At 50.5% G+C, this 27,163-nt stretch overlaps 1 protein-coding gene across 1 annotated transcript in view; it reads right to left on the bottom strand.

Moving 5' to 3' along the window:
• Positions 1 to 27,163, bottom strand: part of INPP5A (inositol polyphosphate-5-phosphatase A) — a gene marked incomplete in the record, with an annotated part of 188,074 nt that overhangs the window by 28,908 nt on the left and 132,003 nt on the right. Inside the window, 2 exon segments of the mRNA XM_078774340.1 lie at positions 855 to 950; positions 13,570 to 13,654. Of these exon segments, the coding sequence (XP_078630466.1) occupies positions 855 to 950; positions 13,570 to 13,654 (181 nt within the window).

Consider the following 27,163-nt stretch of genomic DNA (forward strand, 5'->3'; position numbering starts at 1 on the left):
TTGGCTGGTATACCACTTCACCTATGATGTCATTATTATCATGCTTTTGTTCCACATTGGGAGTACTTGACAATGTGCCAAGTTTCAAATTTTTCCATTTAGCGCTTTCTGAGAAACAATTATTTAATTATTTGCTTTCAATCCAAGATGGCTGCCATACCCACGTGACCGATGACGTCACAATTATCATAAAAACATTCTGCATGGGTGTCACTCCTACTCTGAAAGTTTTGTCTCAATCGGACATATGGTTGCTGAGAAAAACGAGGTTTAGCCCGTACGGACGGATGGACGAATAACCCGAAAACATAATGCGACTTTGTGGGCGGAGGCACAATAAATAAATTAGGAAATAGAAAATGCTCACATACTTGAACATTATTATATGGTATATTATGATGTGATCATGGTAGGAATTGAAGAAAAATGCATGGGAAAAAAAAAAATCAAGTTATTTACGTATGCTGACGAACCATGAAAAAAACATGCCTTTTTGTTGAATATTCATATTAAACTGTCCTTAATCACCTCGGTGTTAGTAAGGAGAGAAAGTAGAGAGCGCAGGGAGAGTGAGGGAGAGGGTGTTAACTTCAACATGCATGCATACCTTGTATCGACCAATTTGATATTTAATCTTTTAGCAGACAATTTAATGAAAAATGGCAGACATATGCTGGCAGCAGACATCTGGCATGCCTGTAATCATTAAGTTTGCACATGCTTTGGCTTAAAACAAGATTAAGGCAGCAGATAAGAGTTATACATTTAACCAATGTTGCACCTAAATTCATTTAACCCATTCATTCATTCACCTAAATTCATTCATTCAGTCTCATTATTAGCATGTGACCTACCTTGTGATCATTATTCGTTTCCGTGAATACAAGCCGGTCATTGCCCTCTGATATATCGGGCTGTTGCCTCTCCATTTGTGCTTCTCCATAAAGACTCTGTTGAGCATGAATTCAAAACAACGACGTCAATGCATTTGTGTTTTGAACAAAGCCAATATAATCTACTACCAGTTCATGACATAATGTACATTCATCAACCAAATTGCCAAGAAAAATAGAGATTACCATTGGTGTTATGGAATGCAGAATGTATTTATTGAAAGCAGAAAGACCATCTTCCATTTATTATGTACTTGCAAAGAAGACTGCTTGCAATCTCTAACATCTACAAAGAGGGAATTTGGCTTGGGTAGGAAACAATGGCGCATTCTTTCTGGGACATCATGGAATCGAACACCCACAACCAAATTACAGATGGGACAGCTGGCTTTACATTCTCATCTGTACAGGGTACACAATGAGATACATACAGTGCATCCAGGGAACATTGCACCTGAGAATGGTAGTTTTTCGGGAATGCATGGCCCAATTTTAAACCAAACCCGGACTTGACTAGATGGCAAGCAATGCCACTAACCGAGCTGTCTGGCTAACCCCCTTGACCTCTTTTTCACAAGGATAAAAACAAATTTAAGTACTTTTCATTTTATCATTTAAGCCACTGCGAGAGTGGAATCTTTAAGCAGTATAAAAAGGAGGGAGGCACCAAAGGAATTTGCATCCTGATAGGGAGGTGCCAGGAATAATGATCAGGAACAGTAACGATATATTCGGAACAGAGGATGAACAGATGGTCCTGACAAAAAGATAAGGAATTCTAGATCCATTTGGTTAAGCTTCGGCCTGGGCAAAAACTTTAACAGCATTGCAGTAACAATTCTTATTCTTTAACATCCTCAATTATACATTTCTGTCTTTCAGCAACCCTAAATATATTATTTTATGACAGTACTGTAGCGGCTACCGCTGGGTTTTCACAATCGCCTTGCACCTATCAAGGACGCGGAGCGATCACCATGCCGGGCTCGTCCAGGATGCCCGGGCAGGCCCGCGCTCAACTTGCCAGGCCACAGCCAGGACGCTGGGCCACGCCCCCTCTCGCCTTTCCTGGGCAAACGCTCCGGGATAATATGTATATATATTGCTGCCCGATAAACGGGCTTTTCAGAGTGCCTGAGTGTTTGGTTTGATTAAAGCAACTCGGATGAATTCCAGCTTTTTGTCGCGTCCATTCTTCCGATCGACGTGGGAGCCCCAGCTCCTTCATTGGTGACCTACCGACATGGACACGGCAGTCGCCCTTAAACTGCCTACCTTCTGGGAGGCTCACGCGGCGGTTTGGTTCGCACAGGCGGATTCCCTGTTCGCCCTGCGAGGCATCACGGCCGACGACACCCGCTTCCACCATGTGGTAGCAGCGCTCGGTTCGGCCACCGCGGCCCGCGCCCTGAGCCTCCTCGAGAGCCCGCCAGCCGCTGACAAATACGGCGCGATTAAGAAGCTTCTCCTCGACGCTTTCGCCCTCCCATCGGCGGAACGCGCACGGCGCCTGCTCGACCTGCCCGAGCTTGGCGACACGCGCCCTTCCGAGCGAATGGACTACATGCTTTCACTGCTCGGCGAGCACTCTCCGGCATTCCTGTTCCGGGAGCTGTTCCTCCGTCAGCTGCCTAACCCGGTACGCCTCGCCCTGGCAAGCACGACGATCACAGATCCCCGGGCCCTTGCCAGAGAAGCCGACAAGATCTCCGCCGCAGGACAGCGCATCGCAGCGGCGACATGGGACCCACCGCCGTCCGACGCAACACCCATGGCGCCCGAGCACCCGGCACGGTCGACGACCGAACTGCCGACGCAATTGGCGGCCGCTACACCGAGCCGACCACCTCCAGCACGACGATCGGAGCCTCCACCTGACCAAGCGTGGTGTTACTATCATGCCAGGTTCGGACAGAAGGCCGGGACATGCCGACCCCCGTGCACCTTCGGCAGGCCGGGAAACGGCCGGGCCGGTGTTCATTACCAGCCATGAGCGCCGGCCACACGGGCAACTTACTGTTCATCACGGATAAAGCGTCCGGACGGCGCTTCCTGTGCGACACCGGCGCCCAGCTGAGCGTCATACCCGCCTCTGACCAGGACAGGCAATCCGCGGTTTGCGGCCCCTCCTTGGTTGCGGCCAACGGATCGACCATCCGCACCTTCGGCCCGCGCAACGTCACCCTCTGCTTCGGCGGCCAACGCTTTGCTTGGACGTTTGTAACCGCAAACGTGCCCATGGCTCTGCTAGGCGCCGACTTCCTCTGCGCACACGGACTGCTGGTGGACGTCCAACGGCGTCGTTTAATCAACGCCGAAACCTTCAGCTCCCTGGTATGCACATTGAGCAGCTCCGCGCCGACCGAGCTGGCATGCGCCGTCCCGGCGGCGAACGAGTTTGCTCGCCTGCTCACGGAGTTCCCGGCCCTCACGCGGCCGACGTTTTCGGCCGTCGCAGTACGGCATGGGATCGAGCACCACATACCAACCACGGGCCCGCCGGTCTACGCCAGGGCCCGCCGCCTCGACCCAGCCAAGCTCGCCGTGGCGAAGGCCGAATTCGACGCGTTGGAGCACCTCGGCATCGTGCGGCGCTCCGATAGCGCGTGGGCCTCGCCACTGCACATCGTGCCAAAGCCGGGGGGTGGATGGCGCCCGTGCGGCGACTACCGCCGTCTCAATGACGCTACCACCCCCGACAGGTACCCGATCCCGCATATCCAAGACTTCTCCGCCCGTCTGGCGGGACGGGTCATTTTTTTGAAAATTGATCTCATACGGGGATATCACCAGGTACCTGTCAGGGCGGCCGACGTCCCTAAAATGGCAGTCATCAAGCCGTTCGGCTTATTCGAATTCTTGCGGATGCCGTTTGGTCTCAAGAACGCGGCTCAGGCGTTCCAGCGCTTGATGGACGGCGTGCTGCGTGACCTGCCGTTCCTTTTCGTTTACCTGGACGACATCCTCGTCGCCAGCACGTCCCGGGCCGAGCACCTCCTCCACCTCCGAACACTGTTCGGGCGCCTCAGCGAGCACGGCCTCATCGTCAACCCGGCCAAATGCCACTTCGGCACGACGGCCGTTGATTTTTTGGGCCACCACATCACCAAGAACGGGGCCGTGCCGCTGCCAACCAAGGTCGAGGCCATCACCACGTTCCCGCGTCCCTGCACCATAAAGGCCCTGCAGGAATTCCTGGGAATGGTGAATTTTTATCACCGCTTCGTGCCCCGCGCTGCTCAACTCATGCGGCCCCTCTACGAAGCCCTCCGGGGCAAGCCGGCCAAGCACGTCGTTGTCTGGTCCGCAGCAATGGATGCGGCCTTCCAAAGCTCAAAGCGGGCCCTCGCCGACGCAACACTGCTCGCTCACCCGGTGCTCAACGCTCCCATCGCCCTCACCACGGATGCCTCCGACTACGCGGTGGGCGCCGTACATGAGCAATGGGTGAACGGGGTGTGGCAGCCACTCGCTTTTTTCAGCCGGCAGCTCCGGCCGAACGAGCTCAAATACAGCACGTTTGACCGGGAGCTCCTCGGTCTACACCTGGCCGTCCGCCATTTCCGCCACCTCCTGGAGGGCCGACCTTTCACGGCGTTCGTCGACCACAAGCCGTTGGTTTACGCCATGGCCAAGGTCACGGAGCCGTGGTCGGCCCGCCAACAGCGCCACCTCTCCGCCGTGTCGGAGTTTACCACGGACATCCGGCACGTCGCCGGCAAAAACAACGCCGTGGCTGACTGTCTTTCCCGGGCCAGCGCGAACGCGGTCCACCTGGGCGTGGACTTTGCGCTTATGGCGGCGGACCAAACCACCGACACCACGGTGCAAGCCCTCCGGGCGGCGGACACGGGCCTCCGCCTGGCCGACATCCCCTTCGCGGACACTGTCCTGCTCTGCGACGTCTCCCAAGGCCAGCCTCGCCCCATCGTGCCCGTCACATGGCAACGCCGCATCTTCGCCTCCCTCCACGGCCTTTCCCACCCGGGCCGGAAAGCTTCCCAGAAGCTGGTGTCGGCGCGATTCGTCTGGCACGGCCTTCGTCGGGACGTCCGCGATTGGACCAGCACCTGCATGGCCTGCCAACGGGCCAAGGTCCACCAACACACCCAGGCCCCGCTGGCACCTTTCACCGTGCCCGAACGACGTTTCGACCACGTCAACGTGGATCTGGTGGGCCCCCTCCCCCCGTCACGGGGGTTCACACACCTGCTCACCATGGTGGACAGGACCACCAGGTGGCCGGAGGCCGTTCCCCTCGTCTCCACCACCACCACCGCCGACGTGGCGCAGGCTTTCATCACCACCCGGGTCGCCCGCTTCGGCGCACCGGCGGACATCTCGTCAGACCGCGGACCACAGTTCACCTCCGAGCTGTGGGGCGCGGTCGCCCGCAACCTGGGGGTCAAGCTCCACCGTACTACGGCCTACCACCCCCAAGCAAACGGGTTGTGCGAGCGATTCCACCGCTCCATGAAGGCCGCGCTCATGGCCGGCCTTCAAGACGGCGGTTGGGCCGACCGGCTGCCGTGGGTCCTTTTGGGCCTCCGCACGGCCCCCAAGGAGGACCTCCAGGTATCCACCGCCGAGCTTGTCTATGGCCAGGCGCTACGCGTCCCGGGCGAATTCGTGCCCGACGCTACCAGTCCCTGGTCCGCAGCTCACCAGCGCTCGGACCTCCAGGAGGCCGCCCGACGGTTTGCCCCCGTGCCAACATCCCACCACGGTGACCCCCAGTCCTACGTCCCCCCAGCACTTCGCACAGCGGAGTATGTTTTTGTGCATCACGACGCACATCGGGGGCCACTCCGGCCGCCGTACGACGGGCCCTTCCGGGTGCTGCGACGGGACGACAAGTCGTTCGTCATCGACATCGGCGGCAGGTCGGACCGGATTGCGGTGGACCGCCTCAAGCTGGCGCACGTGGACGTCGACCACCCACCACGGGTGGCCCTTCCGCCGCGGCGAGGCCGCCCCCCGTCCACGGTGCCCCCCACTCGACCGCCCACCACCACACCGGACCCCCTCCCACGACCCGCCAGGGGTCGCTTCGGCCGGGTCATCAGGACCCCCCTCAAATTGACCCTGCCGGTGCAAGTCGATTCTGGGGGGACGTGTGTAGCGGCTACCGCTGGGTTTTCACAATCGCCTTGCACCTATCAAGGACGCGGAGCGATCACCATGTCGGGCTCGTCCAGGACGCCCGGGCAGGCCCGCGCTCAACTCGCCAGGCCTCGGTCGGGATGCCCGGGCATGCCCGGGCATGCTCGCCCTCAACTTGCCAGGACGCTGGGCCACGCCCCCTCTCGCCTTTCCTGGGCAAACGCTCCGGGATAATATGTATATATTGTTGTGGATATGCGGACTGTATATTTTTTGATTGTGTGCTGTACTATTGTGATTATTGTTTATTCTGTGCCTCCTGCCTCCGGAGCTGTGTAAAGACCAAAAGGGCGTCCCATAGTCCACAAGCATACACGTCAGCCAAGTAATAGAATATACCTGTTGATAGTTATCTCTTATTCTGTGTTTTAGGGTAAGGCTGTGTCTCCCATTAATTGAAGTACTCCATTGCACCAGTGAAAGAGATAGATTCCCTTCCATTCCCATCACCAATTACCTCCGATCCAATTGCCGCCATTGGCCACGAGGCAGGGTTGGGGAAGAAAGGCGTGTCTCCACCTCGTCATAGAGGGGGAGGAGTGAACCAGCCCCGCTCGACCAACCATGAGCCAGGGGTTTGGCTACAGAGGGCGGAGGAAGAGCGGTCGGGGAGGTTCGCAAAGGTTGAGGGGCGGGGGCCTATATAACCCAAGGCAGGGGTGTGGCCAAAGGAGATGAGTTTTTACCGGCAGACACAAGGGAGCCCAAGCCGTGGAGAGGAGTCAGAGAGATTCGCTTTTACAAGAGACTGGAAGAGTTGAGCTTTTACCAGAGACACGACGGTTGAGCTTTTACAGAGAAGAGAGAACCCGTCACACCAAGGCTCCACCAAGCTCCGTGTTGGCTCCACCGAGCGTTCCCCTCCACCAAGCTCCGTGTTGGCTCCACCAAGCTCCGTGTTGGCTCCACCGAGCGTTCCCCTCCACCAAGCTCCGTGTTGGCTCCACCGAGCGTTCCCCTCCACCAAGCTCCGTGTTGGCTCCACCAAGCTCCGTGTTGGCTCCACCGAGCGTTCCCCTCCACCAAGCTCCGTGTTGGCTCCACCGAGCGTTCCCCTCCACCAAGCTCCATGTTGGCTCCACCAAGCTCCGTGTTGGCTCCACCGAGCGTTCCCCTCCACCAAGCTCCGTGTTGGCTCCACCAAGCTCCGTGTTGGCTCCACCAAGCGTGCACCTCCAGCCGTCCACCTTCTGCCATTCCTGGCATTCCCCGCGTGAGTCAGTGTTCTGTTTGTTCTGTCCTGGGTAGTTAAGTCAAGTCTGCATAAGCTAATCATTTTCACTGTGTCACCTGCGTCTCATGTGCCTGTAAATAAACGTGCCTGCTTTCTTTTTGCTTATGTGTGTAAATAGTAAATAAATTTAGTAGTATTTCCAACCTTTTTGTCTTCGTTTTCCTCTTTGCATTGCGTCGTTTTCGTCTTTTCCCTCATTGAGCAGCTGGGGTGCGATACGGCCAAAGTCTGGGTGAATCGGGTGAGTTTTGTTAGGTCGCGGTCTTACACCACCGCTCGGTCTATAACATCTAACCGCGATCTGTAACAATTGGTGTCTGGGAGTGGGATTCGAGGCCCGACCAAATTAAAAAAAAAAAACGAATAGAGGAAAAAAAAAAAAATTTGGTCAAAATTTGGAGCGGCCGAAATTTGTTTTGTTTTATAAAACCCGAATTTTGAAATCGCGCCATGGCTGTTCAAGGCGACGGGATGCCGGTGGGAGAGATAGACGGGGTAGAATCGACCCAGGACTTAGGGAAAAAAATGGTGGAGGAGAGTAAAGAAGGTGTGGTTGAGGGTGTATCAGGTGCACAAAATGGCGTCCTCACGCACGTGGGTGAAGCGGCACCAAATTTTGCCGCGACCGTAGTAGCGCCGCTGGTAGATTGGGACCTCTTTTTCGAACAAATAAAGGCCCTTATGGTTAAGTCGGGTGAAGAAATGATAAACGGAATGAGGGCCGATAGGGAGGAAAGGGAGCAGAGGGACAGAGACCGCAAGTTGGGCGAAAGGGTCCCAGGGGTGCACGAGGAGGTAACGCGAGTCGAAAAGCGCTGGTTGAGCGAAGTGGAGAAAAGCACGGGTACAATGACGGGGGTAGAAATCGCGACACGGGGTTTTGAAAAGCCGGCGACCGCTGAGGTAGAGGAGGGTGTTTTATTAAAGCCAACGGTCGCCGAGGTTAATAAAGAAAAAGCAGTAGCGGGAATTAAAATTGAAGAGATGACGGAGGTAGCCCGAGAATTGCAGGGAGAAATGGATTATGTACAAAGTCCCTGCTCACATCACGATGCTGTGCTTAACCCGAATGGAAGTTTGCAGGTTCGCGTGGAGAAAAGGATCCCCCAGGTGAGTCGTGCTGTTGTGTATTGTGCGGGGAGATTTTGTAAGAGGATGTTTAGCGACAAAAGAATTTTCGCGCGCTTGGGATCGAGGAAGCACCCGGGCGTTGGTGAAGGGTCCCGAGTGAGTGGAAATGGCACGCGTGGGAGGAAAAAGTGTGCGTCGGCGAGTGGGTGTGTTATAAAGTGTGGGAGTGAAACCGAGTGCGAGCGAGAATGCACGTCGGTGTGTACGGGGTGTGACACAGGGAGTGAGAGCAATACGGAGTGCACGCCCATGGTGAGTGTTACGGAGGACGTAACGGAGGAGAGGTGTGGACCAAAGTGTGCGCAAGAGGTGTGGTGTGTAACAGAGAGAGCGTTGGTGGAATGTACGGACGGCGTTGGAACGCCAGGTTTTGTGAGGGTGAAAGGGGTAGCGTATGCTTGTAAGCATGCAAGTAAAGCGTCGACGGTAACCAGGGTAGTGGTTAGGGCGACGGATAGCCGATGCGAGCACTCGGGGCGTGGGGTGCTTTGTTGGGTGCGAGGCCCGGCGCGGATCGATGCTGCGTCGCTTCTCTTCGAAGCGTCGTTGCCGATTCGGGCTTGGCCCCGCCCCGCACGGTCGAGTCCGGGCTTTGTCGGGCGAGGCGACCGGTCCGGTTCAAGGGCGAGTGGGAGGAGGCGGAACGGTGCCCCCTCGTGGGGACGGGGTTCCGACCGGGGGAGATTGAGCCATCGGGCCCGGGACCGCAAGGTGCCGCGCCGAGATGGTGCGTGGAGCCTCGGTCCAACCAAACCACCTCCCTTGAACCGAAAGCCGGACGGATTCAACCTGCAGGCAACCAAACCACCCGAATTCATTGCTCGGCTTTACGAAGCCGAGTTTAATGATGTCATGACGCACCGAGGCTAGGATATAGCGGACTGTGATGATGGTGATCGTGATAGTGATAGTGTTTTGGACCCAAAATTAGAGAAAAACAAAATTTGATGATTGGCAAAGGATTGGCAGTAATGATTGGCAGATGATGAGTAGTGATTGGCAAATTTTTGATTGGTTGGAATTTGGTAAGCAAAATTGATAGTGAGAGACCCCCGATGTGGTGGGATGGCAAATCCACCATCCCTCACAGTGGGGCAAAGGAGCAATAGCTTATGGGGTGTATGGCAGTGAAAACTAGCCCGGGTGGGTTAGGTTATATTGTAGGGATCTAGAAGAGATGACAGTAGGTAACGTTAAGTTTAGTTAGTGACTGATACCTGTAGTGGGGACGCAGGTAGATTAGTATGGATGATAATGACGTGGGAGCGCAATAGTTTAAAGGGGCGACTGGGAAGCGCAAGTTTCAGAGGGGAGTAGTTAGCTGAGATGATGCCGTGTGTGTGAGAATTGAACAGGTGTGATTGCACAGGTGTGCAACTGAACAGGTGTGTGGAGCAGTGTATGAGGGAGTAGTGGTGATTGTGTGTTGTGTTGACCAACTGGTCCAGGAAGAGGAGGAGGGTGCAGGTGGCACCAGGTAGGATTGCACAGGTGTGCAACGACAGGTGAATGGAAGACAGGTGTATGGAAGACAGGTGTATGGAATAAATGGTCTGGAGGATTGGAATGGATGGTCGTGGAGTGAGAATGGTGGAAATTGTGGAGTGGAGTGGATGGTGCGAAGGTGTGAATGGGGGAAGAGTGGACCCCCATCACGGATACCCGGGGCGGGTAGTGTAAGTGTTAGGTAGAGGGTACAGGTAAATTGTGGTTGGATATTGGCATCTGTGGTGCGGGTGACAGAATGGTATTTGGATGGGTGCATTAGTGTTGTGGAAATGGCTGGGCGTGTAGCCTGTTAGTGTGTGTAGTTGGTTGGGCACTCCACCACTGTGAGGATGTCGGCCAGGTGAGGCCGCAGGTGGGCTCTGGGAGCCGGTAGTTGTGAGTGGGTGCCTGAGGATCCCGGGTGTGGATCGGGCAGCCCAGTGCCAGAGAGGGCACCGAGTGGGGAGAGCGCCAGAGGGCCTTCCCCAGGTAGTTAGGTTAGGGTAAGGAGCAGGTAAGCTCGGAGGCAACTGCAGTGGTGGGGGTGTGCAGGTGGGTAGACCTGCTGGGAGAGTTACACGTCGCAGCCCAGAAATTGTGCGAGGGCACCGAGAGATGAATCGGGGGAGTGAGACCCCAAATTGAAAAGCACCACAGTTTGGCCAATGGGAATTGGTTTTTAGAACCCATAGTGTAAGAGGGCCAATGGTTTGGCCGGAGAAAGACCCCGGGTAGTGTAAAGTGTGTTAAAATCATTTAGAGGATAGTTAGGATGAAGGATCTCCTCGCACCATCTGCATCCACTCACCTGAGGTGACAGGTACTCCGCACCATGCCATGTTTTGATTATTTTTTATGATGCAAATGTTTGGATTGTGAGACGCATCATGACGTGGGTGTGACATTGTGCGTAATTCCATCTCTCCCTCCTTATGAGGATTGATGATGAATTGGTGATGGCAAATTTTGAAGTAGAGGGATTGTGGAGACGAATTTGGTATAGGGGAAATATGGGGAAGACGTGACAGTAGTGACGAATTTGTAAATGTGTAGATTTTTGTACATATGGAGTAAGGGCAAGGGTAGTGTAGGTGACAGGGGGGTGACGTACGGTAGGGACGAGCTTTCTCACTTCGCCCTCCGTACGCATTTCGCCTTGCATTGCCTTATTGATGTGTACCCTTGTGACCTTACCCCTCGCTCAATTGTCTTTCCCCTTTTGTCTCCCACATGACCTGTGCGCCGTTGGGCGCCGAGGGGAGCGTGCGTGGGTCGGCCATTGTGCGCCCGAAATTCCCAGAACCAGCTGTCTGCATCGATGCACCACATTATGGACCACATGTCTGTGGCCGAGCACCACCTATGGACCCCATGGGTTGGGGCATGGCCCCTCTGCTGGAACCGGCCATGAGGGCCCGAAATCTTGCTGGCGGACCTTGGCCACAGGGCACCGATGCCCCACAGGTGAACCACACGTAGTCGGCCCTGTGGGCCATAAATAAAGCAAATAATAAGGACACATTGGGCACACTTTATTGAAAATAGGCCGCCAGTAAGCAAAGCAAAAGAATGACAACATCTGGAAGAACAAATAATAATCACCAGCAGAGGGAGCCGAAGAGCAAGAGACACCTGCAGGGTTAGGGGTTGTTGAATTTATTTTATTGATGAACAGTGGTGACTGCACTGATTGGTGCTTGAGGGTGTGTTGGTGCGTTATAGGTGCTTTCATGGTGCATTGATGCAGAGCAGACTGTCTCCCCCCCAGAAAGAACAATTACAGGTCCTGGGTTAGTTTTGTAAATAAAAGTAGCGTCAATTGTAGATAATGCTCCCCACCGTCAGTGTATAGTTTGAAGACCATTCCGCAATTCGGTTAACTGTGGGCGTAAGTCTGTTAGGCAGGGTGCAATGGAGCAGCGGGACATATTTATTTATGTTTTAAAACTGTCGCACTCAGGGTCAGGTTAAAAGTAGAGGGAACTACACCTACGTGTCACACTAAATAAAAGTTGTAGGCCCGGGACGTGCCTAAGAGGAGGAGGGTGCAGTGTTGTGGATATGAGGACTGTATATTTTTTGATTGTGTGCTGTACTATTGTGATTATTGTTTATTCTGTGCCTCCTGCCTCCGGAGCTGTGTAAAGACCAAAAGGGCGTCCCATAGTCCACAAGCATACACGTCAGCCAAGTAATAGAATATACCTGTTGATAGTTATCTCTTATTCTGTGTTTTAGGGTAAGGCTGTGTCTCCCATTAATTGAAGTACTCCATTGCACCAGTGAAAGAGATAGATTCCCTCCATTCCCATCACCAATTACCTCCGATCCAATTGCCGCCATTGGCCACGAGGCAGGGTTGGGGAAGAAAGGCGTGTCTCCACCTCGTCATAGAGGGGGAGGAGTGAACCAGCCCCGCTCGACCAACCATGAGACAGGGGTTTGGCTACAGAGGGCGGAGGAAGAGCGGTCGGGGAGGTTCGCAAAGGTTGAGGGGCGGGGGCCTATATAACCCAAGGCAGGGGTGTGGCCAAAGGAGATGAGTTTTTACCGGCAGACACAAGGGAGCCCAAGCCGTGGAGAGGAGTCAGAGAGATTCGCTTTTACAAGAGACTGGAAGAGTTGAGCTTTTACCAGAGACACGACGGTTGAGCTTTTACAGAGAAGAGAGAACCCGTCACACCAAGGCTCCACCAAGCTCCGTGTTGGCTCCACCGAGCGTTCCCCTCCACCAAGCTCCGTGTTGGCTCCACCAAGCTCCGTGTTGGCTCCACCGAGCGTTCCCCTCCACCAAGCTCCGTGTTGGCTCCACCAAGCTCCGTGTTGGCTCCACCGAGCGTTCCCCTCCACCAAGCTCCGTGTTGGCTCCACCGAGCGTTCCCCTCCACCAAGCTCCGTGTTGGCTCCACCAAGCTCCGTGTTGGCTCCACCGAGCGTTCCCCTCCACCAAGCTCCGTGTTGGCTCCACCAAGCTCCGTGTTGGCTCCACCAAGCGTGCACCTCCAGCCGTCCACCTTCTGCCATTCCTGGCATTCCCCGCGTGAGTCAGTGTTCTGTTTGTTCTGTCCTGGGTAGTTAAGTCAAGTCTGCATAAGCTAATCATTTTCACTGTGTCACCTGCGTCTCATGTGCCTGTAAATAAACGTGCCTGCTTTCTTTTTGCTTATGTGTGTAAATAGTAAATAAATTTAGTAGTATTTCCAACCTTTTTGTCTTCGTTTTCCTCTTTGCATTGCGTCGTTTTCGTCTTTTCCCTCATTGAGCAGCTGGGGTGCGATACGGCCAAAGTCTGGGTGAATCGGGTGAGTTTTGTTAGGTCGCGGTCTTACACCACCGCTCGGTCTATAACATCTAACCGCGATCTGTAACAATATATTGCTGCCCGATAAACGGGCTTTTCAGAGTGCCTGAGTGTTTGGTTTGATTAAAGCAACTCGGATGAATTCCAGCTTTTTGTCGCGTCCATTCTTCCGATCGACGTGGGAGCCCCAGCTCCTTCAGTACAAAAGTTAAGTCAAAGAACAAGTGATTCAAGGACAAATAATACAAGTAAAATGAAGATGTACAGTGAGAATAAATACTATGGCAGCAATATCAATGCAACCTTCATTTTATGAAGGCGTTTTATGAAAGCAGCTCAACAATAACAAAACAACTCACCTTAATGAGCTGTCCTGTATCAAGCCGAAAGTTAAAATCACCAAAGATGAAAAAAGGAGCAGGATCAAAACGTTCATCGGTGACCCTGAAATAGATATAGAGACAAACTTATGCACATTTTTCATGCTCCAAAAAAATTAATAAACAAATAAAAGAATGCAGTGTATCTTACTATAATTCACCAAATGTCCGTTCGAAGGTACCGCAAAAACAGATGAACCGATCGCAACGATATTTTGGGTGGGTAATCCTGGGATCTCCAGGAGTAAAATAGGCTGTTTAGTTTTTCCAATTTCAGCTTTGGTCTCCAGCATTCTCAGGTTTGGACTCCCGCATAACATTCGCGTTCGCATAACGTTCATTGTGACGATGTTTTCATTGTGATGATGTTGTTTTCCCGGGTGCGGCACAAACGGCTGCACCGATCGCTGCACGGCTGCACCGATCGGACTCGGTGACCTCAGACAAAGACCTTTTATAAGGACACGGGTTGAATCCCTGCTTGAGAGAATTCCAACCCCCTCCCCGCCATCACGGCCGTCTCTTCAACTCACAATCCCACGAGATATGCGAAAAGGCCGACCCAAAACCAATATAAACATCATTCGTATATAAACACAATTAAAAGTAGATAATGACCTCGGCCAAAGTTCAAAACGTTTAATCTCGACATGAGAGAATTCCACATAGCTATTTGGGCTAACAGATCGCTGTCTCCATCGGTCTTGCCAAGGCCATAACACCTATCGGCTCAAAATCCTTTTAACTGTTGATTTGGTAGTTTTTACAATGAAGGAAACACGTATCGGGAGTACATACGACATCGGGAGTACTAACTGCACGCGTCTTCAGTATCAAGCTTAAATCTCTCATGGCGGATCTGAAGAGCAGAATGCTTGGAGAAGTGGTGGGCTACTTCGGCATGAAGGAGGATCAGAAACGTGGACTCACACTGCCACATCCTGCTGATACTTGCTCCAGCATGACGTTATTTTCCCGGGTGCCGCACAAACGGCTGCACCGATCGAGATTTAACGGATGTTTATATAAATCGTTTAAAAGAAAAAAAGCCTTCAATTTCTGATATTTAGCCTTTTCATTTGGGCCTCCCAATTGAAGCCCCGCCCATAGGCCGGGTACCATTGCTAGTGCTACATAATGCAAGGAAATACAAGTAACATGGACACAGGACAAGGTAATTTTTCCCATCATGTCTGTGATCTATCAACACACACCATATCAAGACAATCTTTCAGTTTATCACCTGGATTTCACAGAAAAGGGTGGAGGGGATGAGTGGGGAGAACAGTTGGGGCAGGTCAATCACAATGGTGTTTTTGTTTAGGGATGAAGAGTGTTTAAGGATGAAGACAGAGAAACAAACATTGAAAGCACATTCAACGTTTGATGACACCAACTCAGAAATAATCACGACCAATGCACACAATTAACCTTCCATACTTAAGCAATACCGACCAGTCCTGCCAATTTCCATGTATCCCTCTATCCCCAATGCTTCAGGGTACCGATCTGATTCAAATTCTACAACATTTACAGGACACTATTCTATTACTGAACTACTCCGAGTGGTATATCCCTGCCTTACTACCATCCTAACCCTCCTCTTGTTTAGCCTCAGCAGCAGCTCATGCTCCCGTCACTGTCCACTTTGTTGGAAAAAAAAATAACCTGCATTTATTTTGTCTCTACTCTTAATTATTATAAACCTCTTCATCAGGTCTCATTGTAGGCTGGCAAGATAGCCCAAAGGTACTAATCCCCGAGTTGTCAAACCTACAGTCATTGCCAAAAATATTGGCACCCTTGCACTTTTTTCAAATAACTCACAATTTTCTCAAAAATAGGTTGTAATTGACTAAAGTATTTAGTCTCCACAATTATATACAACAACAAAAAACAGGCATTTTAAGGCCATTTTCCCTGCAAGAGCAGGGGTTAGCCTTGCGGTCACCATGACAATCTTCTCCAGTCTCCACAATTATATATTTCACTGTTAATATTACAGAACCTTTGTTGATGATTCTGAACTTAATATATCCTTTTAAATAAAAAAAATAAAAAGAAATAGCATTGACAAAATTATTGACACCCCAGACCTAATATTTGGTCTTTGATTTTTTGAATATTTTGATTTTGAGATTTGGTGAATTTGATTTTGGCTTTTGGACAAAAGAACTGCAGTCAATCACTTCCTATAGCCATGAATTAGCTTCCTACACCTCTCTACTGGCAGTTTGGCCCACTCTTCTTGTGCAAACTGCTCGAGTTCTCCCAGATTTGAAGGGTGCCCTCTCCCAACTGCTGTTTTCAGATCTCCCCACAGGTGTTCAATGGGATTTAGATCTGGACTCATTGCTGCCCACTTCAGAATAGTCCAGTGTTTTGTCTTGAACCATTCCTGGGTGCTTTTTGAAGTGTGTCTGGGTCATTGTTCTGCTGCAAGACCCATGACCTTCAATGGCGACCCAGCTTTCTGACACTGGGTTGAACATTGCGCTCCAAAATGCCTCAGTAATCTCCTGATTTAATTATGCCATGCACACATTCAAGGTACTCAGTGCCAGAGGCAGCACAGCAACCCCAAAACATCAATGAACCTCCTCCATGTTTGACTGTCGGGAAGGTGTTCTTTTCTTTGAAGGCTTCATTTTGTTTTCTGTAAACATAGAGATGATGTGCTTTACCAAAAAGCTCTAATTGTATCTCATCTGTCCACAGGACATTCTCCCAAAAGGATTTTGGCTTGTTCAGGTGTGTTTTGGGACACTCCAGTCAGGCTTTCTTACATCTCTCTCTCTCGGCAGTGGGGTCCTCCGGGGTCTCCTACCCTAGAACCCCCATTCATCGAGTTGGCAACAGATGGTGCGAGTTGAAACTGTCGTACCTTGCGTCTGAAGGTCAGCTTGAATCTGTTTGGCAGTTGATCGAGATGGTTTCTACACCATTCAATCCTTCACTGCAATCTTCATTCAAGTTTTCTCTTGCGGCCACATCCAGGGAGGTTGGCTACAGTGCCATGGGCCTTAAACTTCCTGATAACATTGCGTACGGTGGACACAGGAACATCAAGGTCTCTGGAGATGGACTTGTAGCCTTGAGATTGTCCATGCTTGGCTATAATCTTGTGTCTGACCTCCTCAGACAATTCTCTTGTTTTCTTTTTCTCCATGCTCATTGCGGTGGCACAAAACACACACAGTGACACAAAACAGCAGAATGACTCCTTTTCTCTATTCAAACGGTTTGAATGAGTGATTTTTATATTGCAGGCACCTGCAACTCACCACAGGCGAGTTCAATTCCAAAGTAAAGGAGAATCACCTGCTTGAAATCTAATTATTTCTAACAACTTCTAAAAGGTGCCAATAATATTGTCCCCGCCATTTTCGGATTTTTGTGTGGCATAAGCTAAGATTTAGTAATTTTTTCAGCTTTTTTTGTTTTGTTCCACTGCAAACCAAAGACATACATATGTGGATACCAAAAGATTTTTCAATTTCAACAATTTTGTGGAAGGAATGGTGCATTATTTGAAAAAAGTGCAAGAGTGCCAATATTTTTGGCCACGACTGTACACATACACATACACACACTGCCTGCATTTGCAATGCCTGCATTTGTCAACAAGAGAGATGGAAAGACAATATGATATGTTTATATGTGTATGGTCCCTGGTGTTGGGCTAGCGGCTAGGGTGCCGGCTTAGGATCCTAGGATCCTGGGTTCGAATCCCGGTCAATCGCTGAATTAACGCCAGGGGGGTTGACTCAGCCTGTCATCCTTCCGAGGTCGGCAAATTGAGTACCAGTTCACTGGTAATTCCCTGCTTGTCGTAAAAGGCGACAAAAAGGGTTGGCGTCAGGAAGGGCATCCGGCCGTAAAACATTGCTTCAAAAAGGGGACCGAAAAACAACAACAACCACAGTTCCCGAAAAAGGCCAACCCCCGCTTGCGGGGGAAAATGGCCTCTAAAGGTGGTTTTTAAATTTTTTTTTATATGTGTATGGTGTTACATCAGAAGGGGTTGGGGGTTTTTGAATACTTCAGAGTTAGCATTATGTTATTTAGTATAACCGCCATGCCACACGATAAGAATAGCCTGACATGTAAGCATTGCATTCATTTAGTTAGCAGTGAGGAGTCTATGTTGTTCTGTGTGGGAGGGAGCAGACTGTATCCCATTTAATGTGTCAGAATAGGGTTAATTGTACTTTTAACCCTCAATGTAAATCCAAGCAAGGAGGTTTTGAGAGAGGTTAAAGGGGAAGAAATAAAATTCTCAACTGTGTCGATAACATCTTCAAATATATCAACCGAAGACTGTCTTGCTTGCATTCTCTCCATCAAGCTTCATATTCCACTTCCTTCATCCAAAATGTACATGCATTTCACTTTACATTCCAACTCATTCTACTTTTTACCAGGTTAACTTCTGACTCGTTCAAAGAATGAATAGGAAATCTGAAATATGCAACAATTTGAGGAATATTTCAATGCTTCTTGTATCGTCATCAATGGGACACAAAATTTGTTAATTTCACAAAACAAAGAAAATGTCAAGAAACAGTAACAATATTGGTAAATAAGTGGTGAATTAATGCTTTGCCAGCAGAAATCAACTACTGTAACTATTCATTGTCTAGCCTCAGAGCAAGCGGTCTGGTATTTTTACCTCCGTTACCAACGGTGGATGGAAGTTATGTTTTCACCCCTGTGTCTGTTTGTTTGTTTGTGTCTGTATGTGAACAAGATATCTCAAAAAGTTGTGGACGGATTTGGTCGAAATTTTGTGGAGAGGTTTGGTGTGTGACACGGCCGAAATGATTAGATTTTGGTGAAGATCCGGATCTGGATCAGAGAATTTTTAAAGTGATTTTCTTCACCATTAAGTGATATGGCGAAAACCGACATTTCAAAAAAGTTATGGACGGATTTGGACGAAACTTGGTGAATGAGTTGGTTAGGCGACAATGACAAGCGATTCGATTTTGGTTCAGGTCTAAATCTAGATCTGGCCTATGTTACGTGGTCCCCTCGGTGACCACCTGGTCTCGGTGACCCCCGGACCATGAGAGGACCTTCGCCAGCAAGTAGTATTATATATATGCGCTTTCGCAACGCAATCCCTATGAATTCCACCCAAGAGAAAACTGATGTTCAAGGATATATTTCAATGGTAATGATACCATACAATTTCAATGATACAACCACGGAGATTTTCCCCGAGCAATCAATAGCAAACAACCATCAACAATTCCCAATCCACAATCAATCCCCTATATGATTAAGATGGCCATCTTATATATGTGTGTTCACTTCGGTACTCACGACCCCCTTTTGGTCTCTGCCCCTCACAATGTCTCTGGGCCCCTCCTGACCAAGATACTGGTCGGCGTCGCCGCACTCGGGCGGTTGAACAAACCCCGGGTGGACGTTTTTCCACCGGGCAGGTATCGTACCAGGCACCGCGGCTGTAGCCCCTCGTGGCCACGCGAAGCGGGTACGGTAGAGCAAGCCAAAAGCCCCACGCCGCTTGCAAGGCGCGTTAGGCCCCAACGGGCGACCCGCACGCGTCTGTTTAGACGGTGCCGCGAACGGTGCCAGACGCGGGGTCGATGCACGGCCCCACGTCAACTTGACGTCTCCACCGGGCAGGTACACGTCCCGGTAACTCCTCTCGCCAGACGGGCTTCGGAACGCCGCTTTTCCACGCAGCGCAAGGTCGATCCCACCTTTTGTCGGAGCGGGGCGAGGAAGAATACTACTCGTCGCTTTCTTCCTCGTGTCTTTTTTTTCTCCGTTTCCGGTCACTTCCGTTTCCGGACACTTTTCAGAAGGGCTCCTGACCCTCCAACCACAACAACCCTTAATCTATTACACATGGATAAGCAAAGACCTGAATGGTAATTCACATACATTCACATAAATATGTAACACTCCCCCCCTTCAAGAAAGAAAGTTTGAACCCAGCGAAAACTTTCTTTGCCGGCCAATTTGGAGAAACAAACCAGATAACTCAACCCCCCCACATTATCAGTTCCCCCCCGGGCACAGTTATCACTTAAAAATAAAGCAACCAACATTTCACCACACCCCCTCCAGATTACTCCCTCTGGACTAAGCACCAGCAACAACATTGTCCCTGCCAAATCAAACTCCATCTCATGACCCTCTGACTTTGACCGTCAGTTTCTTGTGAATGAAGGTTAAGGGGTTGATCAAAGATCCAAAGTTAAGCAACTCGATAGCACTTTTTCCGGGAGGCCAAGCCAAGTATTCACTACATGGATGCCTTTAGGAACGCGGAGTTCACGGTTAGTCCGTGCAGGAAAGTTCTCTACATGGGCGCCTTGAGGAACGTGGAGTTCACGGTTAGTTCGTGCATGAAAGTTCACTACATGGACGCCTTTAGGAACGGCGTTCACGGTTAATTCGTGTAGGAATCTTGGCTCGGCGGCTCCGCCGCATTCAGTGCTTCAACTTCTCAGAACTTCCCTAATAATTATGGTGGGACCACTTGTCCCTGTAGTCCCATGAATAGCGGTCTCCTTCTCGGCCACTACTTTGCCAATCCTTCCTTCGGGAGCTGCTGTAACTCAGGGAGCCTCCATAATAATATTGATTGCGGCCACCACCAAAACTACCGCCCAGTTGTCCTCTCCTGTAGACCTCTCGACGCCTACGAAATGCCTTCCCTACTGTTATGGTCTGACCCTCCAAATCCTTGCCATTCCAATTCTTCTCTGCCTCTCTGGCGTCTTTTGTGCTGGCAAACGTGACAAAGCCGAACCCTCTTGACTGTTGCGTTTCCCTGTCTCTTACCAACCGCACTTCCACCAGCGGCCCATATCTGTTGAAGACAGAGGTCAGAACTTCTTCCTCTGTTTTGAAGTTCAGTCCCCCTACAAATAACTTGGCACTTTTGTCGCCATCCCGAGCTGGTGTGGTGTTATTTTCCCTGCTGGGCTCTTTACCAACCCTCAGGTTACCATAAACTTGACCCCCGGCCAAATCATTCCCGATAACCACAGAGACACCCTCTACAGGAAGCGTGGCTTGTAAACCGACGGTGACCGGTCCTGACACCAAATCGGACTCCAAATGGATGACATGAAGTGGAGCACTAACACCGCCCCCGATCCCCTGTAAACGAACACTATCCCCCGTTGCCGTCTCCTCGGACCATGGCAAAATGCCTTCAAGCATTAAAGATTGATGTGCCCCTGTGTCCCTCAATATCCTAACCGGTCTCCGGTTAGTCGAGGCTCCATCCCGTGACACAAACCCCTCTGAAATAAATGGTTGGTAACCCTTTTGATGGCGATTTCTCACAATGGCCATTGCATTTGGAGTCGTAATAGTCGGACTCCGCTCTGGGTCTTCCCTGTTCATGCGGTAACAACTGGACATCAAGTGTCCAGGTTTCTTGCAAAAAGCGCAAGTAGGCCCGGAGGAAAAACTCGTGGTCTGCCTCGGGCCCCCCGAACTATAAGTTTGTCTTGGGCCCGCATCCCTCTGATTTCGAACAGGTGGGGTATCATAGTTGTCCCCATAATCATCTCGAGGCCGCCGCCATGTAAGGTCGTTCTCCGCACCGGGTGTTCCATAACTCCCCTGCTGAAGTCTAGGCGAGGAGTTAGGTTTGTGGACCCCTATTCGGTGGGTTAAGGCATAATCATCTGCCATGGTGGCTGCGTCCCACAACTTTGGTACTTTCTTTTCCTGCAGGTACACTTTGATGTCCTCGTGGACACACTGCTGGAATTCCTCCACCAGGATCAAGTCCCGCAATGTTTCGAAGTCTTTCCCGACTCCTTTTGACTCACACCACCGATCAAACATGTTTTCTTTCACTCTGGCAAACTCCACATGGGTCTCACTCTCCCTCTTCCTGGCATTCCTGAATTTCTGCCTGTAAGCTTCCGGAACCAACTCATAGGCTTTGAGGATGTGCTTCTTCAGTACCTCATAATCTGCACATTGGTCCATTGGTAGCGCCGAATAAATTTCCTGAGCTTTCCCCACCAGCACACTTTGCACGAGTATGGTCCAGGCCTCCTCCGGCCAGTTTAATTGTCGAGCCACTTTCTCAAAGTGTGGAAAAAATTTCGCGACTTCCTTTTCACTGAACGGTGGAACCAGCCTCACATGTCTGCCCACATCCCAGGTTTTCTGGTTAGGTGTCGACCCCGTCAGCAAGGGTGGTGCCTCTCCCCGTTCTCTCATTAACTCCAGCTCCTTGAATTTGATTTCTTGCTGAAGCTCCATGTCACGTTCCTTTAATTCCCTTTCCGCTTTTCTCTCCTCTGCTTCGAGGTCCCTTGCAGCTCTCCTCTCCTCTGCTTTTCTCCCTTCTAACCTTTCCTGGAGTTCTCTTTCCACTCTCCTTTCCTCTGCTTGTTTCTCTTCTCTCCTCTCTTCTGCTTTCCTTTCTTCTTCTGCTCTTTCCTTTTCTGCTTTCCTTTCTTCTTCTGCTCTTTCCTTTTCTGCTTTCCTTTCTTCTTCTGCTCTTTCCTTTTCTGCTTTCCTTTCTTCTTCTGCTCTTTCCTTTTCTGCTTTCCTTTCTTCTTCTGCTAACCTTTCCTGGAGTTCTCGTTCCACTCTCCTTTCCTCTGCTCGTTTCTCTTCTCTCCTCTCTTCTGCTTTCCTTTCTTCTTCTTTAATCCGTTCCTGGCTCCGTAACTGCAACTCCAGTTTCCGGAGCTCAACGTCTTCTGGTTCTTCGGGTAGCCACTCCCAGGCTAACTCGTCCCATGTTCCTAATCCCACCATAGATTGTATCACCGTGGCCTGCAACTCTGCCTTCCTCAAATTAGTTCGGACCTCCAAGTTAAAATGTTTGGCCAATTTCAAGAGGTCCGACTTTAGTAACGCTCGGAACTGTGCCTCACTCGGTGTTACCGCAAAGTTCTGTGCAACAAACGCCATGGTGACTATCGTTAACACCTGTTAACCTTCACCCAAGACTTTACCCCAATTTCCCCAAAAATTTTCCAATTAATACTTAATTAATAAATTTTAATTAATAAAAATATTATTTTATTATTTTATACAAATACACTTTTAGATCCCGGACGTAGACCCAATTGCGTAATCGTAATTTGGACGAGCCCCCAATTCTGTTACGTGGTCCCCTCGGTGACTACCTGGTCTCGGTGACCCCCGGACCGTGAGAGGACCTTCGCCAGCAAGTAGTATTATATATATGCGCTTTCGCAACGCAATCCCTATGAATTCCACCCAAGAGAAAACTGATGTTCAAGGATATATTTCAATGGTAATGATACCATACAATTTCAATGATACAACCACGGAGATTTTCCCCGAGCAATCAATAGCAAACAACCATCAACAATTCCCAATCCACAATCAATCCCCTATATGATTAAGATGGCCATCTTATATATGTGTGTTCACTTCGGTACTCACGACCCCCTTTTGGTCTCTGCCCCTCACAATGTCTCTGGGCCCCTCCTGACCAAGATACTGGTCGGCGTCGCCGCACTCGGGCGGTTGAACAAACCCCGGGTGGACGTTTTTCCACCGGGCAGGTATCGTACCAGGCACCGCGGCTGTAGCCCCTCGTGGCCACGCGAAGCGGGTACGGTAGAGCAAGCCAAAAGCCCCACGCCGCTTGCAAGGCGCGTTAGGCCCCAACGGGCGACCCGCACGCGTCTGTTTAGACGGTGCCGCGAACGGTGCCAGACGCGGGGTCGATGCACGGCCCCACGTCAACTTGACGTCTCCACCGGGCAGGTACACGTCCCGGTAACTCCTCTCGCCAGACGGGCTTCGGAACACCGCTTTTCCACGCAGCGCAAGGTCGATCCCACCTTTTGTCGGAGCGGGGCGAGGAAGAATACTACTCGTCGCTTTCTTCCTCGTGTCTTTTTTTTCTCCGTTTCCGGTCACTTCCGTTTCCGGACACTTTTCAGAAGGGCTCCTGACCCTCCAACCACAACAACCCTTAATCTATTACACATGGATAAGCAAAGACCTGAATGGTAATTCACATACATTCACATAAATATGTAACACCTATCATTGGGATACAAAACAGAAGCTGTTGAACCTGGCAGAGGTATGCTCTCTACCAAGTGCCGTTCCAGTTGCAGGTACAGGGTGGCCTGAAAGTCTTTTTACCCCCGCTAAATTTCTCGCATCTCCCTCCGTTCCTCTCCACCACCATCATATGCGGCAACACTGACTCGCTGACACAGTAAGAAGTTAGATGGCATGGTGGACACAAGTTGTTAATGTCAGAGAGGTTGGTTGCTTGCATGGTTGCATGAAAGGGTACACACAGGCCAATCAACTGCCCAAGTGTGAACAGCTTTCACAGAATGCTTTGGAAAACCTTCTCCACCAAAGCAGACATTGTCAAAGTGGGAAAACTGGCTTTTCAAGCAGGAAGTGTGAAGGACAAGAAGCACAGTGGCAGACTGGGAAAAGGAGGAAACACGTGTGCTGCTGTCAGTTAATCAGCAGCTGGGCTCTTGCGCATGTGCAAGATTGGAGGTCACGTCTCTTCAAAGCTGTCCATGCGCGCACGCTTTCGAAGATAAGCAACTTTTCACAATTGTGTTTTTGTCGAAACTGTATCTTTTTCTTTCGGTGTGTGTAACTATTGGTGTGTCTTTAATAGTATTCTTGGTGTTGGTTTTTCATACCTGTGTACAGAATCGTCGGTTAGTTCGTGTCGCGTATTCTGAGGCCTAGTGTAGTACTAATAGGCTACCGTGTCTGACCTTGCTTGGCTTGAGGCTTTGTTTCTGTCTCAGCGGTTCTTCGATTGCGCTCGCAATTACTTTCGGTCTCTATTTTTCACGTTTCACATTCGGTCTCTGTCTCTGTTTTCATCTCAAATCAAAAAATAAAAATTAAAAAAAATCCCCTTCTCTGTTCTTATCCGTTGTTCGTTCTTATTTGTTCGTTCGTTCTTCGACCACGTTGTTCGTGATCACATGTTCACGTCGTTAAAAAATGTTTCAACTGTCCCCTGAAGAACTGTATTCTGTCATATACTATAACACCTTTTTCTTCTTCTTCTATAAAAGGATGCTTTCGACTTTCTCACCAAATCTATTCATTCCAAAAAAAAATTCCATCTCTTACAGTTACAGTGCCTCTTTCATACATTCCCAAAACTCTCCAGAACTCCACCCATCCTTCAGCGTCCTCAAACGTATTTTTGACTCGAAGGTCTCAAGAAACTCATTTTGCAATAAATGTTCATTTCCCATTAATCGTACATTTTTCAAAATCCAATCTCACCCCTCCCCTCCAAATCTTCCCCATCACCCCTTCCCTCCAAAACTTCCCCATCACCCCTTCCCTCAAAAACTTCCCCATCACCCCTCCCCTTCAAAACTTCCCCATCACCCCTCCCCTCCAAATCCACCCCCTTGCCCCTCCCCTCCAAATATTCCCCATCACCCATCCCTTTCAAATCTGCCACCTTGCCCCTCCCCTCCAAATCTTCCCCATCACCCCTTCCATCCAAAAGTTCCCCATCACCCCTCCCCTCCAAAACTTCCCCATCACCCCATCACTCTAAATTTACCACCTTGCCCCTCCCCTCCAAATCATCCCCATCACCCATCTCTTTCAAATCTTCCCCCGTGCCCCTCCCCTCCAAATCTTCCCCATCACCCATCCCTTTCAGATCTCCCCCCCTTGCCCCTTCCCTCCTAAACTCCCCCCACACCCCTCCCCTCCGAGACTCTCCCTCACTCCTCCCCTCCTAGACTCCCCTCTCACCCCTCCTCCTCAAAGCGTCCTCCCCACTTCTTCCCCCTTCCAACTTTCACCTTCAGCTCCCTCAACCTTCTGCCTCACTCTTCCCCCTCCTCAAATAACACCTCACTGCGCCTCACCCAATCACCATCAAACCTTTTGTCTGCCCCATTCTTCCCTTTCTCCAAGCTATTCTGAAATCTCTGACACCTTCAACAGCTCTCCCTACCTCTTCCTCCTCTTCCACATCTTACCCTACCGCTCCCTCCCCCCCCCCCCCCCCGTTCTGTATCCGATGCTCCCCCTTCCTCTTCTTTAACAGTATGGACCTCAAACATCCGGGGCCTTCGCTCAAACTTGATTGATCTCTCCATACAGGTTGCTTCTGACAAACCAGACGTGATCTGCTTAACAGAAACTTTTCTCCTTCATGATGTCTCTGATTCCTTGGTATCTCTCCCAGGTTACTCCCTCCTCGGTATGATAGACCTGACCTGAGTGTCGTCCTGGAGGGGGGGTTGCTATCTTTATAAAAAACTCTCTTCCTCACTCGCCCTGCACTGCCCTCTCTCCACCTCACCCCCAGGAATACCTTTGGCTACGGCTTCCCCTTCGCTCCCACCTTTTGTTCATATGTGTGTTGTACCGTCCACCAAACAGTGATGACTCCATCTACATCTCGCTGTCTGATAATATGGACCAACTTCTATCTACCCATCCCAACTCTCTCTTCCTCATATGTGGTGATTTCAATTGTCACCATGCCAGTTGGCTGGGTGTGGGTACCTCTCTCACCAGCCATGGCTCTTCAGCAAAGGACTTCTGTGACTCACTGGGACTGACACAATCTGTCAATTTCCCGACCGGATCTCAGTCAACGGAGCATCTTCTCTTCTGGACTTGGTTATGACTAACTTCCCTGAAAATGTCTGCTGCTCTTCTTCTGCTCCAATCGGCTCATCTGATCATGTGGTTGTTAAAGTGGACATCTCTCTGACCATTCTCAGAGAGCCTCCTCAGTGTCGACGAGTCTGGCATTTCACTCAGGCCGACTGGCACGGTCTTCAAGCAGCCATCAATCATCTGGACTGGTCTCCCATCTCTACCGCCTCTGACATCAACTCATCCTGGGAATTCTTCCAAAGTAAATTGCTCTCTCTCATGCACAGATTTATCCCATCTCGTCTTCAGTTGTCATACCCTTCCTCCCGTCCATGGTACACGGAATCTTGTGGTGAGGCTATTGCCCAGAAACAACTTGCTTTCGTCTCCTGGAAAGCAAATCCAACGGAAGGAAATCTCATTTCCTTCCACAAAGCCCGAAACAAGTGTGTGTCCACCCTCAGGAGAGCCAGGAAACAATATCTCTCCGTTCTCAGGACAGAACTCTCTCATCTGTCTCCCTCTTCCAAATCCTGGTGGCATCTGGTCAAATCTGTTTCTGGTGTTTGTTCCCCCTCCATCCCCTCCCTCACCTCAAACGGCCACACGGCTGACTCCGCACGTGAAAAAGCTGAATGCCTCAACTCTGTGTTTGCCTCTAAATCTTGTGTCCAAAACCCATCCCTCTCTGTACCCACCGTACCCAGTCGTACCCAGCTGCTCCTGGACTCTGTGTGCTTTCCTCCTGACAAGGTGGAAAAGTTTCTGTCAACCCTCGACTCTGATTCTGCAACTGGACCTGACGGCATCAGCCCACGGGTCCTAAAATCCTGTTCTTCCGCTCTTTCACTCCCTCTCTCTGTTCTCTTCACCCTCTCTTTTGCTCAAGGTCATCTGCCATCTGCTTGGAAATCTACCAACATCACTGCTTTGCACAAAAAAGGTGCAAAAACAG

The sequence above is a fragment of the Myxine glutinosa genome, chromosome 3 (assembly GCF_964187855.1).
Source record: "Myxine glutinosa chromosome 3, kmMyxGlut1.1, whole genome shotgun sequence".
NCBI classification, from domain to species: Eukaryota; Metazoa; Chordata; class Myxini; order Myxiniformes; family Myxinidae; genus Myxine; species Myxine glutinosa.